This window comes from Amblyomma maculatum, chromosome 5 (assembly GCF_055883805.1).
Source record: "Amblyomma maculatum isolate TAMU_Amacu chromosome 5, ASM5588380v1, whole genome shotgun sequence".
NCBI classification, from domain to species: Eukaryota; Metazoa; Arthropoda; class Arachnida; order Ixodida; family Ixodidae; genus Amblyomma; species Amblyomma maculatum.
This window is the reverse complement of record NC_139348.1, coordinates 68,030,117-68,042,937: the sequence shown is the minus strand read 5'-3', so window position 1 is coordinate 68,042,937 and position 12,821 is coordinate 68,030,117. Positions and strand designations below refer to the sequence as shown.

Sequence of the window (12,821 nt, the reverse complement as noted above, 5' to 3'; positions counted from 1 at the left end):
CGACATTTCCATCAAATTGTAGAGAAACTTGATGGCTAGTGTTAGCCAAAAGGTATTGATCATTGTATGTGTTTGTGTTCTTTATATATAATTTGTTCTACGCTGATAATCGGAATGATGCGCACTGTACAGTCTTGCTGGCCAACATCCAAGAGTGCTTTTGAGTAACAGCTTTTGCAAGCGAGAAGTGTTACCAGCAAATGACCGTCATCCCCTACGATCAACGCTGTGAGTCACACAGACCAGGTTCGGATTGTGGAAGAAATGCTCACCGGAGCGCCAAAGAGTTGAAATTGTGCGTGCATGAAAAGAGCTTTTGCTAATGTTCAGTGCTACAACATGCCATTTCTCCTATTTGCTTCTTCGCATGCCTAATATGAAAAGGTAATTTTTATTTCAATAATCAGCCAATGATTCCGCGAAACCTAACCTCAAGTGGTTTAACATCTCAGGAGTGAGCTACTAGATACAACGACAATTTTAGTTGTGGTTGCTACCGTTTAAAGCGTATGTTATTACATAAAAACACGTTCCTCATGAGTAGGTCTAAAGATAGTGTACATGACTTGAAATATACAATGGTTTTCTGGTTTGGTTTTTGGGGTTTAACTTCCCAAAGCGACTCAGGCTATGAGAGACGCCGTAGTGCAGGACTCCAGAAATTTCGATGACGTGGGGTTCGTTAGCGTGCAGTGATATCGCACAGCACACTGGTGCCTTGCTTTTCGTCTCCACGGAAAAACGGCCGCCGAGACCAGGATTCAATCCTGCGTCCTCGGGAACAGTCGCCGAGTGCCGTAACCACTGCGCCACCCAAGCGTTGTGACAATGGTTTTCGGAAAACCATTTTATTATACCCACGCTTTGATCTTACGTTTTTTTTACACCTGTATACGGTATGTTTGGGTCAAAGGCTTTGTGTCTCCTTATTGTGGAGAATAAATTGATTACAATAAAGCTTTTTAACAGCAATAAAATCACCTTCCATTTCAACCAAAGACGCCAGTATTGTGCAATTAAGTTAGCAAAACCGTAATAAATGCGTTTCTTTCTCTGCTTTCATACTGTAGGCTAAATAAAAGTGACTTCAAGTAAATTTCAATATTCATAAAAGGCTGTGGCGTCCGTCTGCTGTGCGATGTCAGTGCACGTTAAAAATCCCCAGGTGGTCGAAATTTCTGGAGTTTACTACGGCGTCTCTCATAGCCTGAATCGCTTTGGGACGTTAAACCCTACACACCAACCATTCATAAATTGCTGTGAATAAATTCCTTCTGCCTGCTGTTTCCGCAGAGGCCCTAAGAAGCCAGCTGTTTAATGACGTGAGAAGAGTCATATATATTAGAAGACTTGCTCGCGTCAGGCTTCGACCCACCGGGGTGGTGCGGACGTGGTGCATATGCACTGCGACCCCGCCCCGGTGGGAACAGGCCGGATTGCATGAGCCCCTTTTCTGGGAAAAGCCCGCTCCCCGAAACAAAAAAAAACCCCAAACCTTATGGTGCGGGAGGCCTTGCCTGGGGTAGCCGTAGGATGATGATGGTCGCAGGTTGAGGTCTGTACCCTCACAGGAGAATCGCACCTAGTGCATCCTTCCTTTCATCTGACAAGGCAAGTAGGAGCTGCGTTATGCAGCCACGATAAGCCAAAATTGCCATACGTACAGGAAAAAAGCGTGAAGATGCACTATTTCCTTGGCCTTTTCAGTTTGCCTTGGAGTAGGCTTATGATGGTAATAACACGCGACCATCTTCCATACTCAAAATTATATACAATATGGCACTGAAAGAGAACGAACAGTGCGGCTGGGTGGGTTGCTATATGCGTCGTAATCAGAAAATGTGATAACTATAGAGAGACGAAGCGCAAGAGCACAAGTAATGAATGATAATAATAGTGCAAATTCGATTGTCATCTAAATTTGGCGCTTACGAACACAGAAGAATAAAACTCTTCTTAACTGCTGTAGCTATAGTGGCATCTTCGCTCATGCTATTTTACATTTTATTATTTAGTTCACTGTAATGATGAAACTCAGTGTAGGTGACAGTCATAAAGAAGAATGAATAAACATCAATAGATCGATAGATAGTTGAGCAAGCCACGTATAACAACTATATCATACAGGGTCAAAATTGCTGAAATTAGATCTTAGGAAAAGTTATATTTTCTAAATGTATGAATGAAAGCCCTATATATGCAATAATAAGAACGAGCAGCATTTTCAGAGTATGCCAAATGTTTGGAGCACGCAAATGGATTTCTTTTTTCCACCCATTGCAGTGCGATATTGTAAAGGCTCAGTAACTTTTTGTGTTATTTGCTGGAATGTTAGGATTAATCCATCCGATTCTGATGCGAGCATCATCAATGGAAAACGGTACCATATAGCTCCTGAAATCAGCTAGAGGTTCGCACATATGATGACGAAGGACCAAACCGTTTTAATAGACCTCTAGGTATTTACAACATGAAACATTACAGCTTTCCGAAGAATTCCTAACAATATTAAAATAAATGTGCACATAGACGTTGTTTCGAGATTATTATTTTTATAGTCAAAACATCAAACAAATAAAGATAGTTTGCTAGCTCCCGAAGCACACAACACTAGCGCTCTAATCATCCACTGCACTTTATACTATTCTTGATGTGAATTTTTGCTTTTTTCTCCCCTTTCATGACAGCCAACTCTGTGAAATGTAGATGGCTCGAACATCTATAGTAGGCGATCGCGCCATATTATATACGGCCTACAGACTAAAGCATATCGTTATTATAAGCAGTAGTTTGAATAATTGCTTTAAGCGTGGAAGGGTGTTCAATAATTTGCTGCGGTTTACAAATGGGCGGATACACCTGCCAAGTTATAACGTTTTGTTGCAATAAATGTGGTCTCACTTTATAGTATAACACGTGTTAATGCTCCCATGTGATGGGGCTTATACAAGAGCAAGTCAATACAAAACCTTTTGGTACCTTCTCTCTGAATAGATTGAGGTCACCTTTGTTTTCCACATGAGTGCCCTTATATTATTATTGTTCCCAATAAAGGTTACAGAATCGGTGATCGCGTACCTGCAGAACGGCGGTTAAAGATGACACACTTCTTAGGTAAAGAAAAAATGTTGATTTAGCTTCGAGCCATTAATATGTGGGATCAACGAGATGGGACATAGTTCTGAAACGGCACCAATGTTTTCGTGCGCAGCTCTTTGGCGCCCTTTCTTGCGTTGCGCGGTGTCACAGTTGTCCCTCGTAACCTATTTCATAAATAATAAAATAATTAAATCCTGTCTCTATCGGGCATCTAATCTCTATCCTTTGGATCCCCAGTCGAGCGCTTTAAACAGCTGCGCCACGCCAGAGATTGCGAAAGGCACATCATAACCTTTGTGTTACCGTGACGAGGATAGTATCGATAACAATGACGCTGCAGTTAATGATAATGACAATGATGACATTAGCAATATAACTGACTGTGCATTTAGTTGATAATGATAACGAGAGCAAGCATGATGCATTTTGTGGATCGGCAACGCTTATAGACTGTCGCATTTCTGCAATGTATATTTTACAGTGCTCTCGGAATTGTAGACCACAGCCCTAGTTTTGGCCCCCGTTCTTGCGTTTCGCAGTAACTAGTGACGTAATCGTAGGCGTCGCCGTTGTCCCTAGTAACCACCTCCGCAGCCAATAAAACAATTATTCCTTAGGATAGAGCGCCAAGGAAAGGTGTGCAAGCGTCAAAATCGTAGTTGTGTTTAATTAAGTAAATAGTTAGAAGCAAGCACAGTAATAATGGGTAACATAAAAGTAAAGGCACGATGCCGATCACAAATGTTCGGTGGACACCTTAGCCGTAAAGGAAGCGAGAGAGATGAGAGTGAAAGCGGAAAGAGTTAAATGGGTGCCGTAGGGGAGGGCTCTGACATCGCATAGCAGACTAACGCTTCTTCTTTGCACCTTCATTGAAACCCGTTAGCCCCGCCGGGGTGGTGCAGTTGCAAGACGCCTGACTGCTCTGCCGGAGTACCCGGGTTCGAACCCGACCTCGGCGGCTGCGTTTCGATGGAGGAGAAACGAAGAGGCGTCCGTGTGCTGTGCGATGTCAGCGCACGTTAAAGATCCCCAGGTGGTCGAAATTACTCCGTAGCCCTCCACTACGGCTCCTCTTTCTCTCTTTCCAGTTTCACTCCCACCTTCCTCTTTCCCTTACGGCGCGGTTGAGGTGCCCACAGAAAACAAGTGAGACAGTTACCGCGCTTTCCCTTCTTATTAATAAATCAGTTTTACGGTGCGGTTGAGGTGTCCACCGAACAAGGGAGACAGTTACCTCGTGTTTCCTTTCCTATAAATCAATCAGATTTAAACCCGTTAATTGGTTTACACAAAAGCAAAGGCCAGCGTCTCTCAATTGCGGAAGAGCAACTATTTGGAACAGAATATGTGTGAAAAAAAGTTCTCTTTATTTCTACATACAAGACGCTTGCATTCTTTGCCTCAATCCATCGAAAAGCTGGAACAGCTGTTCAGCGGCGGTCAAATTTGGTATTGTGAAGTAACGTTTCATAGAAAGCTCACGTTAGATAACATGCTTTGTTTGTATTGTTAACGTTTTTTTCTTTATACAAAGCAGAAAAGAGCAAAAAGCGGCTTTTAACAGCTTGTCGAGAGCCCTTGTGTGTAGAAAGGTTTTGTAATTGAGTCAGATCGATGGCCTCACCCCGCTTTCAATGAGCCACAACTTAAAACGCAAGTCGCACTGAATTGCCCGATGTACCGAACCTGGCTACTATGCAAAAAGCGTTTAGGGCGTGTAAAAAACAGTATGGCTATGAAAATCATGCAACAAAAAAGACTTGGACGAGTTCTAGATGCAACTGCTCTGTCAAAACGAGAAACTGGCAATGTGGAGATATTCGTCAAAGGTTGAAAATAATTTGCTCTTCATATTGATTCGCGATAGATTAATATCACAAATTATTTCATTTTGTTCACTCACATACAACTCGCTAGTTTTCAATCTTACCAAAAAACATGAGGTTGGATTAACTAGTTTTCCATTCATTTTTGTGGAAAGGATGTTCCCATTCCAATAATTTCTGTACAATTCTTTTGTCTGTATTTATTGAAAGATATTTTTGTTGTTTTTTGTATTTTAGTTTATTGTGCTCAACCCAAGCCTTGCTGTTTCCTAACGCCTTTCGATCGGTTTAAACCTCTCGCCTTGTTTGCCCTTTTATAATGTGACAAATGTCGTACAAATATTTCATAACACCTTTGATAATGTGACAAATTTCGTACAAATATTTCATAACACTGCACCCCATTTTGCTCACTAGCCTCAAACTGGACCACAATGGCGGCGCTGACTCTTGATGACTACGACCCCAAGCCCGACGACGACCTAATTTGCACCATCTGCCAATCCGTGCTGCGCGAACCGGTGGAGTGCTGCTGCCTGCACGTATTCTGCCGTCAGTGCATCGAGAAGTGGGTTCGCATGGACGACAGCTGCCCCGTGTGCCGCACGAGGGACATCGGGGTCTTCAATCCCGTTCTTCCACTCACTCAAAATAGGCTGAACAACCTCAAGGTAACCGCAGCGGATGCTCCTACATTTTCCATATCAGAAATATATCTCCTGTCTCATGGTTTGACATAGAAAGAATGGAGCAAATGTGCGAGTTGATGCGGAAATCCATTAGGTATCTCTCTCTACATGTGCTTTTAACATTTTATGAGGATCAAACAACGCACTAAAACGAAATCAGTACATGGTGCATGAATGGTAGCTGAGCGTATCATGCCAGATGAACATAAAACTTTACTTTTATCGCTTTTGACCGTTCGAGACTATCAAAATATTTCAGATTTTTCTTTTACGCGTGTTTTTCGCTCCCATGCTAACGAAACAAAGCAACAGACGGCAACGTTTATCCTTGCGCCAGTGCCTGAAAACCGATTAACAAACCGCAATATGAAATTAAAGATATTTATATCACTTCCAGTTTTTGAGGAAGTTCCCTGTGCAGACGTGAAACTAATCAGCTGAAAGAAATTTCGATTGTCATTCAAAGGCATGGGAATTGAACTTCAGGTTGTATGCTGACATGCTACATATAGGTACAGTGCCTAGAGTATATTCTAGGCAATATAAAATAGGCCACGAATGCTGGTTAGCTCATTATGAATCAATGCGGACAAAGTGAATCCATGGTGCGAACGCAAATGATCCAATGGCGTATTGGCGTGCAAACTGAGGAAACATGAATGGAGAAAATATGGGAGAGCAAGCTTGGTATCTAAAAGTGCACAATATGGTTGTACATTATGAAATTGAGGACCCTTTATAGCGCTAATTTCGTTCATTTTACACCACGTAGCGCGAATTTCTTTTTGAGTTTTGCATTGGTCCCTTTGAGGACGCGCTTGTAGCCTTCTTGAAACGTGTTCCTCTCTGCCCTCACTCGTACCAAAATTGGAGGTGTTTGGTTTCTAAGTTTACGATTTCATCTTGATTTTGTTCGCTCGTTCAGTGCATAGCACGTATATTAGTTATATATATAATTTGAGGGCTGGGCTATGGCTTGAATGAGGAGACAGGGCACGAATGAGTCACAAAGCGAGTTCACATGTTTTCACATATTACAAAGGCGCGCAGTGGGCAGTTACATCGCACGACTGCTTCGCTTGGCGGCTTGCGGCTCTTTTTTCTGGCTGGCTGGGCAGGCGACGCAAGGACGGATACGTTACCTAAAGGGGTGAGTGGGCCAGCTGGCCCTGTGTTTTGGTTATTGTGCGTCCACGCCGCCATTCTTGCCCCGCGTCGCTGAGAGGACACTTGCGCGTCCGGCACTCGTCGGCGCGTTCTCACAATGCCAGGAGCCAAACGGCTGAAGTCTTTTACGTTTTTCGGCCGTGTGCCGCAAGTCACCACAACGCTAGAACTGACGAAGATCCTAGTGAAACGTTTTTCGAAAACGGAACTTGGTGGCGTTCAAGATTTCACAGGCGGGAAGTTCGAGATTTTTCTGAAGACTAGGGCTGCTGTTGAGAGATTCCTGAAGGATCCCGTCGTAGATATTAAGGGAACTGCGGTGACTTTTGAGTTTCGGGGTACGCGCGCGAAGCTGGTGCGCGTCTTTGGCTACTCATCGGAGCGTCATGACGTCGAGTTTGCAAGTGCACTGCAGCCCTATGGAAAAATTGTCAGCGTTGCTCGCGAGACCGTCCCCGGTTTCCCGTTCGTCACTACGGGGACCGACGGATCAAGATAGAGATGAAGTATGAGATTCCGAACTTCCTGGATGTGATTGATACAACCATCCAGTGCGAGTATGAAGGAGTCAAGAGGGTATGTCGCAAGTGCGGATACGAAGGCCACATGGGCGCGAGTTGCAACACGCCACAGTGCGAGCGCTGCGGCGCGTATGGGCATGAAGTGTGTGATGCCGTGTGCCCTAAGTGTGGTGAGGACCATGCTGTAAAGGCATGTAAAAAGAGGACATTTGCGTCTGTGTTAGGGAATGAAGACGTGAATAAACAGCCAGCTGATTATTGGGAGCAGCCCGCACCAGCACTCTTGCTGGCAACTCCTGAGAACCTGAAAGATACCGAGACGCAGGGTGATGCGTCTACAAATGCCATCACAGAGGAAGATAGCAAGGAGGCGATGACTGCGGCCGCGCCATCTGAAGAATTAGAGGAAAAACAAGCAGAATTTGTCTATGAAGACTACGAGGTGCCCCCAACGTCCGCTGCCGTGAAAGCGGTTACAGACATTGCCGCACCCTATACAGCGCCCGAACAGAACCCCGAAAAGAAAACTGAAACTGGACACTGCCAGGTGCCCTGAGTGGCCACCACGGTAGAGGAACAGGAGTGTGCAGCCGGCGTTGCCGCCGCAACCAAAGACCGATCGGTTGAAACTAAAGAAGATGAAGAGAGGGACATGGATATGACCACAGTGCGCCCCAAACGCAAGCGCTGTTGCAGAAAGAAGAAAACCAAAAAATCAGCGCCATCAACATCATCGGAATCTTCTGCCGACGCGCCGTTGATGAAGCGTGTGTTTCTGAAAAACCATCCACCAATAAGCGAGAGCAGCTCTGACAATGAAACAGAAATGCTGAGCCAACCTCCATGTCACATTTGCAACACAACGAATTGTGATTGCTACTCGGACATCTCGGACATCTACGACGCCGATTTCACCGCGGAGTCACCTTCCGCTTCTCCCACTGCTCATGACACCGCTCCCTCCTCATGAGGTGGTCGCGCATTCCCCCCTTCCCTTCCTTCCTTCCTTTAGCTACATCCTGGCCTTTTCCTTCGTTCTCGCAACGCTGAACATTCGCGGCTTTACTAAAGCTGCGAAACAAGCTGAAACAATAAACAAAACCCGCGCCAAAAAGATCGACATCCTCGCTCTTCAAGAAACTTATATTCACCGGCAAGAACAAATTGAAATTTTGACCTTCGTTTCAGCACAAAATCGTATTTGAGTTTCGGAAGGAAGGGTTCAGGGGGAGTTGCGCTCATCTACCCTAAGAGACGCCAGCCTGTCAGTCCTACGCCGTGTTCGGGACACCGCAGGACGCTTTGTCTCGATGGACCTTTACAATGGCATGCGCATCATTAATGTATATACCCCATGCCGTTTTGGACAGCGAGAATTTTTTGAGGGGTTAGAAGAAAGATTTATTGTCCCAACCAAAATAGTTTTATTGGGCGATTTTAACTGTGTCCTCTTCAAGGAAGATCGCCGCTCTCTTCGGGGTACACCGCGGCGGCTTAGACGAGACCACAATGACGCACAGGCATTGCGGGATCTGGTGGAGGAGTTAGACTTAACCGATGCTTGGCGCGCACTCCAACCTGGTCGCGCCGGCATGACCTGGTCTGGCCGTGGTCTCGAAAGCCGTATTAACCGCGTCTATGTCTCTGCTAGCGTAGCTGGTTCCCTGCACTCTGTGTGGGTATTCCCCAATGCCCTAAGTGATAATAGTTTGCTTATCACGCGCTTGTGTGCGGCTGATATTTCTCCATGAGAAAAGGGTTACTGGAAATTAAACACGCGACTTCTGGATGAAGAGCGTGTCCAGCAGGAAGTCGTCAAAGTTGTAAAGCGTTACGTCTCCCCTAACATGGATGCAGAAAGCTGGGATAATATGAAAACCTCCATCAAAATTTGCCTCCAAGAGTGGGGGAGGATGATGGCGCGGGAGGAGAGAAGAAATCCGAATAGTCTCGGATGCCATCATCGCGCTATCGGCCCCATTTTCTCACGGACCAAGCATCCTCGCGGCGTTGGCCGTCCTGCGTAAGGAGCTCCATCGTTTTTAAATCGGCGCTGGGACAGACTTCGTGCTACAGCACGCGCTGAACGATGGGGAACCGAGGCATGGTGTTCGCGTCATCTGCTACGCCGTCGCCTTGCCAGAAAGAACGAAACCCTCTCTGCTGTCGAAGATCCACTCACCGGCCATATTGTTACAAACCCTGAACAGGTATTGAGTTTAGCACGCGATTTCTACATCGCACTTTATGCGGCTGAGCCCTGCACCCCCACATCGTTCCAGCTGGAGGCAGCAACTGACGCACCTAACCTGGACGACACATGGCTGTCGTCTGAAAAGCTACACACAGCCCTAAAACAGATGGAGCCAAACAGAGGCCCGGGTATGGATGGACTCTCGCCAGCTTTTTACAAAAGTTTTGGCCGTCGCTAAAGACCGCTTTCACCTACTTATCAAACGACACCCTAGAGCGAGGGGAACTAACTCCAAGTATGAAAGAAGGCCTCATCACACTCCTGTACAAGGACACCTCCAGGAGCAGCGACCTTAAAGCTTGGAGGCTTATAACCCTTCTAAATAGGACTACAAGGTAATTGCCAAATGTCTGTCCTTACGCCTGACTCTTGCTCTATCGTCAATAGTAGGCCCGCACCAGGCTTGCTGTGTCCCAGGCCGCTCGGTAGAACTCCATGGCATGGCTCTGAGAGACCTTTTGACATGGATGGAATCGCGCAGCCTTTATGGCTTTATTTGCCCCCGGGACCAAGAGAAGGCATTCGACCGCCTGAGTCACGAGTACCTGTTCAGGACACGAGCTCGCGCGCATTCCCGTACAATACATAAATATGTACAAGGCGCTTTATGCTGCACCACAAGCAGCAGTCATTGTACAGGGGTGCATCGCAATGTCCTTCCCCGTGAAAAGGGGTGTCCGACAAGGTTGCCTCTCCCCGTTGCTCTATGTCATTGTGATTGAACTCCTCCTGTAAAAGATTGTTAGAGATGGTGGCATCCGCAAAACATCATTGCCAGCGGGCCCTCCCTGCACTCCAGTGTTCGCCTGCGCGGATGACGTTTCTGTGCTGGTGCCAGACACATCAGTGGACAGACTACTTGAATTAACTGCGGAATACTGCCAAGCGAGTGGGGCTCGCCTCAATCACAAGAAGCCAACTGTTATGGCCTTGAACACGACCCCCTCCCCTACCACTATCCAATCGATCTCTGTTACTCGCGAGACACGAATCCTCGAATATGTCTTAGATTCGGCTAGACTAGCGCCTAGAAATTGCAATAGGGCTGAAAAGCAACTAAGCATCAAAACCCACAATCTTGGTGCTCTAAAATGTCCCCTGACTGCGCAGGCCACCATCATCAAGACAATGCTGATTTCTACCCTCAGCTTTGTGGCCAGCATTCTTGACATCCTCCGAGACAAGAAAAAAACAGCTCCAGAAACATATATACCGCGTTTTGTGGCAGGGAGTCCCCGATAAGGTAAAGCGAGCCATTGCCTTCCTGCCCAGATTCAAAGGTGGCTTGGGGCTGCCCGATCTGGATATTCTCGCAAGGGCTCTGCACATCAAATGGATATTCAGAGCCGTCGAATGCGACATGCCGCTAACAAAAGCGATGGCTTCGTACTATCTGTCGACACGGCTGCGAAGATTCACTGAGAAAGCCCTACACCACAACACCTGGCATGCAGGGTCGCCCCTATCATTTTACCGAACCGCAGGCACAGACTTGGAGTACCTGAACGAAAACTCGTCTGACGTTGACACACGAACCATGCACCTGAAAGATATTATCAATATGATCACTTCTCCGCTCCCTGCCCGCCTATCAAGCTACATGCTATGTGCAGAAAGACCCAGTTGGCAGTACATAACCGCTCACTTCCTCGATGCACGCCGAGCGTACCTGATGTAGACGTTCGCACGAGGCATTTTACCAATCAGAAGGTGTGCCTTCGTCCCTGCGACGTCAGGAATGATTGACATGTGTCCCTTCTGCTTGGCCCGAGAGACAGCGGAGCACTTCTTTTTTGACTGCCTAATTCCCGCAGCACTCCTAGAGCGTCTGAGAGATATGTTCGGCCTCCACCGTGCGCTCCTTCAACCCGCTTCCAAAGGAAGGGCGCAAGCAGTTTGTCTTGGCACTGGCAGAGGTCAACTATCAGGTGTGGTTGGCCCGCTGCAAAGCAGCCTACTCGAACAAGACTCCGAGCCTCCATGAAGTGAAGGCCAAAATCAGAAAAGTATGGTTCCACCTAGAGAGAGAGAGAGGCGCCACTTAGGGAGAAAGACGTTTTTTGAAGAATGGGGACACCCCATGGTGATCTTCAAAGAAGAAAACGGAAAGCTTGAAGTGAGATATTAGAAGACTTGCTTGCGTCAGGCTTCGACCCACCGGGGTGGTGCGGACGTGGTGCATATGCACTGTGACCCCGCCCAGGTGGGAACAGGCCGGATTTCAAGAGCCCCTTGGCTGGGAAAAGCCCGCTCCCGAAACAAAACCCCCCCCAAACCTTATGGTGCGGGAGGCCTTGCCTGGGGTAGCCGTAGGATGATGATGGTCGCAGGTGGAGGTCTGTACCTACACAGAAGGATAGCACCTAGTGCATCCTTCCTTCCATCTGACAAGGCAAGACTGACACTCCATTCTAGCGCAGGATGGGAGGCGATCGGCTGACAGATCACTATGTTCATCTGCCGGGTAGCTTAGTAAACAGGGTTGGAACGGCCAGGAGGTGCTGCCATCTCACATCCGGCCCCTCCTTTTTGTCGAAATCCTGTGACGCTTTTGAGCATTAGCGCACCTCCTTCTTGTGGAGACTTGGGTAACTTTCTTGAACTTCTGCCGCTTCTTCAGCTTGGCCTCTTTCGAAGGCTTGGGAGCCTTGGTCTTCTTTCGCTCCTTGGGCTTGGGCTCTTTCGAAGGCTTTGTAGCGTTTAAATTCACAGATTTGTGCTCTCTTGGAGGCTTGGGAGCATTATGCTTCTTCTGCTTCTGCTTGGACTCTAGAAGGCTATGGAGCCTTGAACTTCATAGACTTGGGCTCTTTTGGAGGCTTGGGAGCCTTATGCTTCTTTGATTTAGGCTCTTTCGGAGGCTTGGCAGCTTTGGGATTTTTCAGCTTGGGCTCTTTCGAAGGCTTCTCTTCATTGGGCTCCTAATGCTTGCGTTTTTTGCATTTCTTTTCACGCACAGGAGACGACATATCCTTACGTGGCCACTGAGGAAGCAGCAAAAGCTTACTGCCACAGATCTCTGGAGGCATAAGAACCTCCAGTGCGAAAGGCCACCCACAGAAGCTGGCGCCTCACTCGGGACATCCGCCAGAGGCAGCGTTTGTTGTGAACATTGCAAGTCTTGATCAGAGTTTGTAGGTGTAGGCAGTGAAGGATGCTGGCTAGGAGGCTGGTAGCTATCCACTGTACTAGGTAACAAGGCGGACACACTGGTGCTTTGCGGGGTCACTGATGATGTTGATGATGCAGCTGCCATTCCAAC

The 12,821-nt window shown here is 47.0% G+C and overlaps 1 protein-coding gene across 1 annotated transcript in view; it reads left to right on the top strand.

Annotated features, from left to right (window-relative positions):
* The first annotated feature begins 5,362 nt into the window (after window positions 1-5,362).
* LOC146188452 (E3 ubiquitin-protein ligase NRDP1-like) overlaps window positions 5,363-12,821 on the top strand; it is a 44,609-nt gene continuing 37,150 nt past the window's right edge. Inside the window, exon 1 of the mRNA XM_084605054.1 lies at window positions 5,363-5,599. Coding sequence (XP_084461180.1) covers window positions 5,363-5,599 — 237 coding nt within the window. The remainder of the gene's footprint in view (window positions 5,600-12,821) is intronic.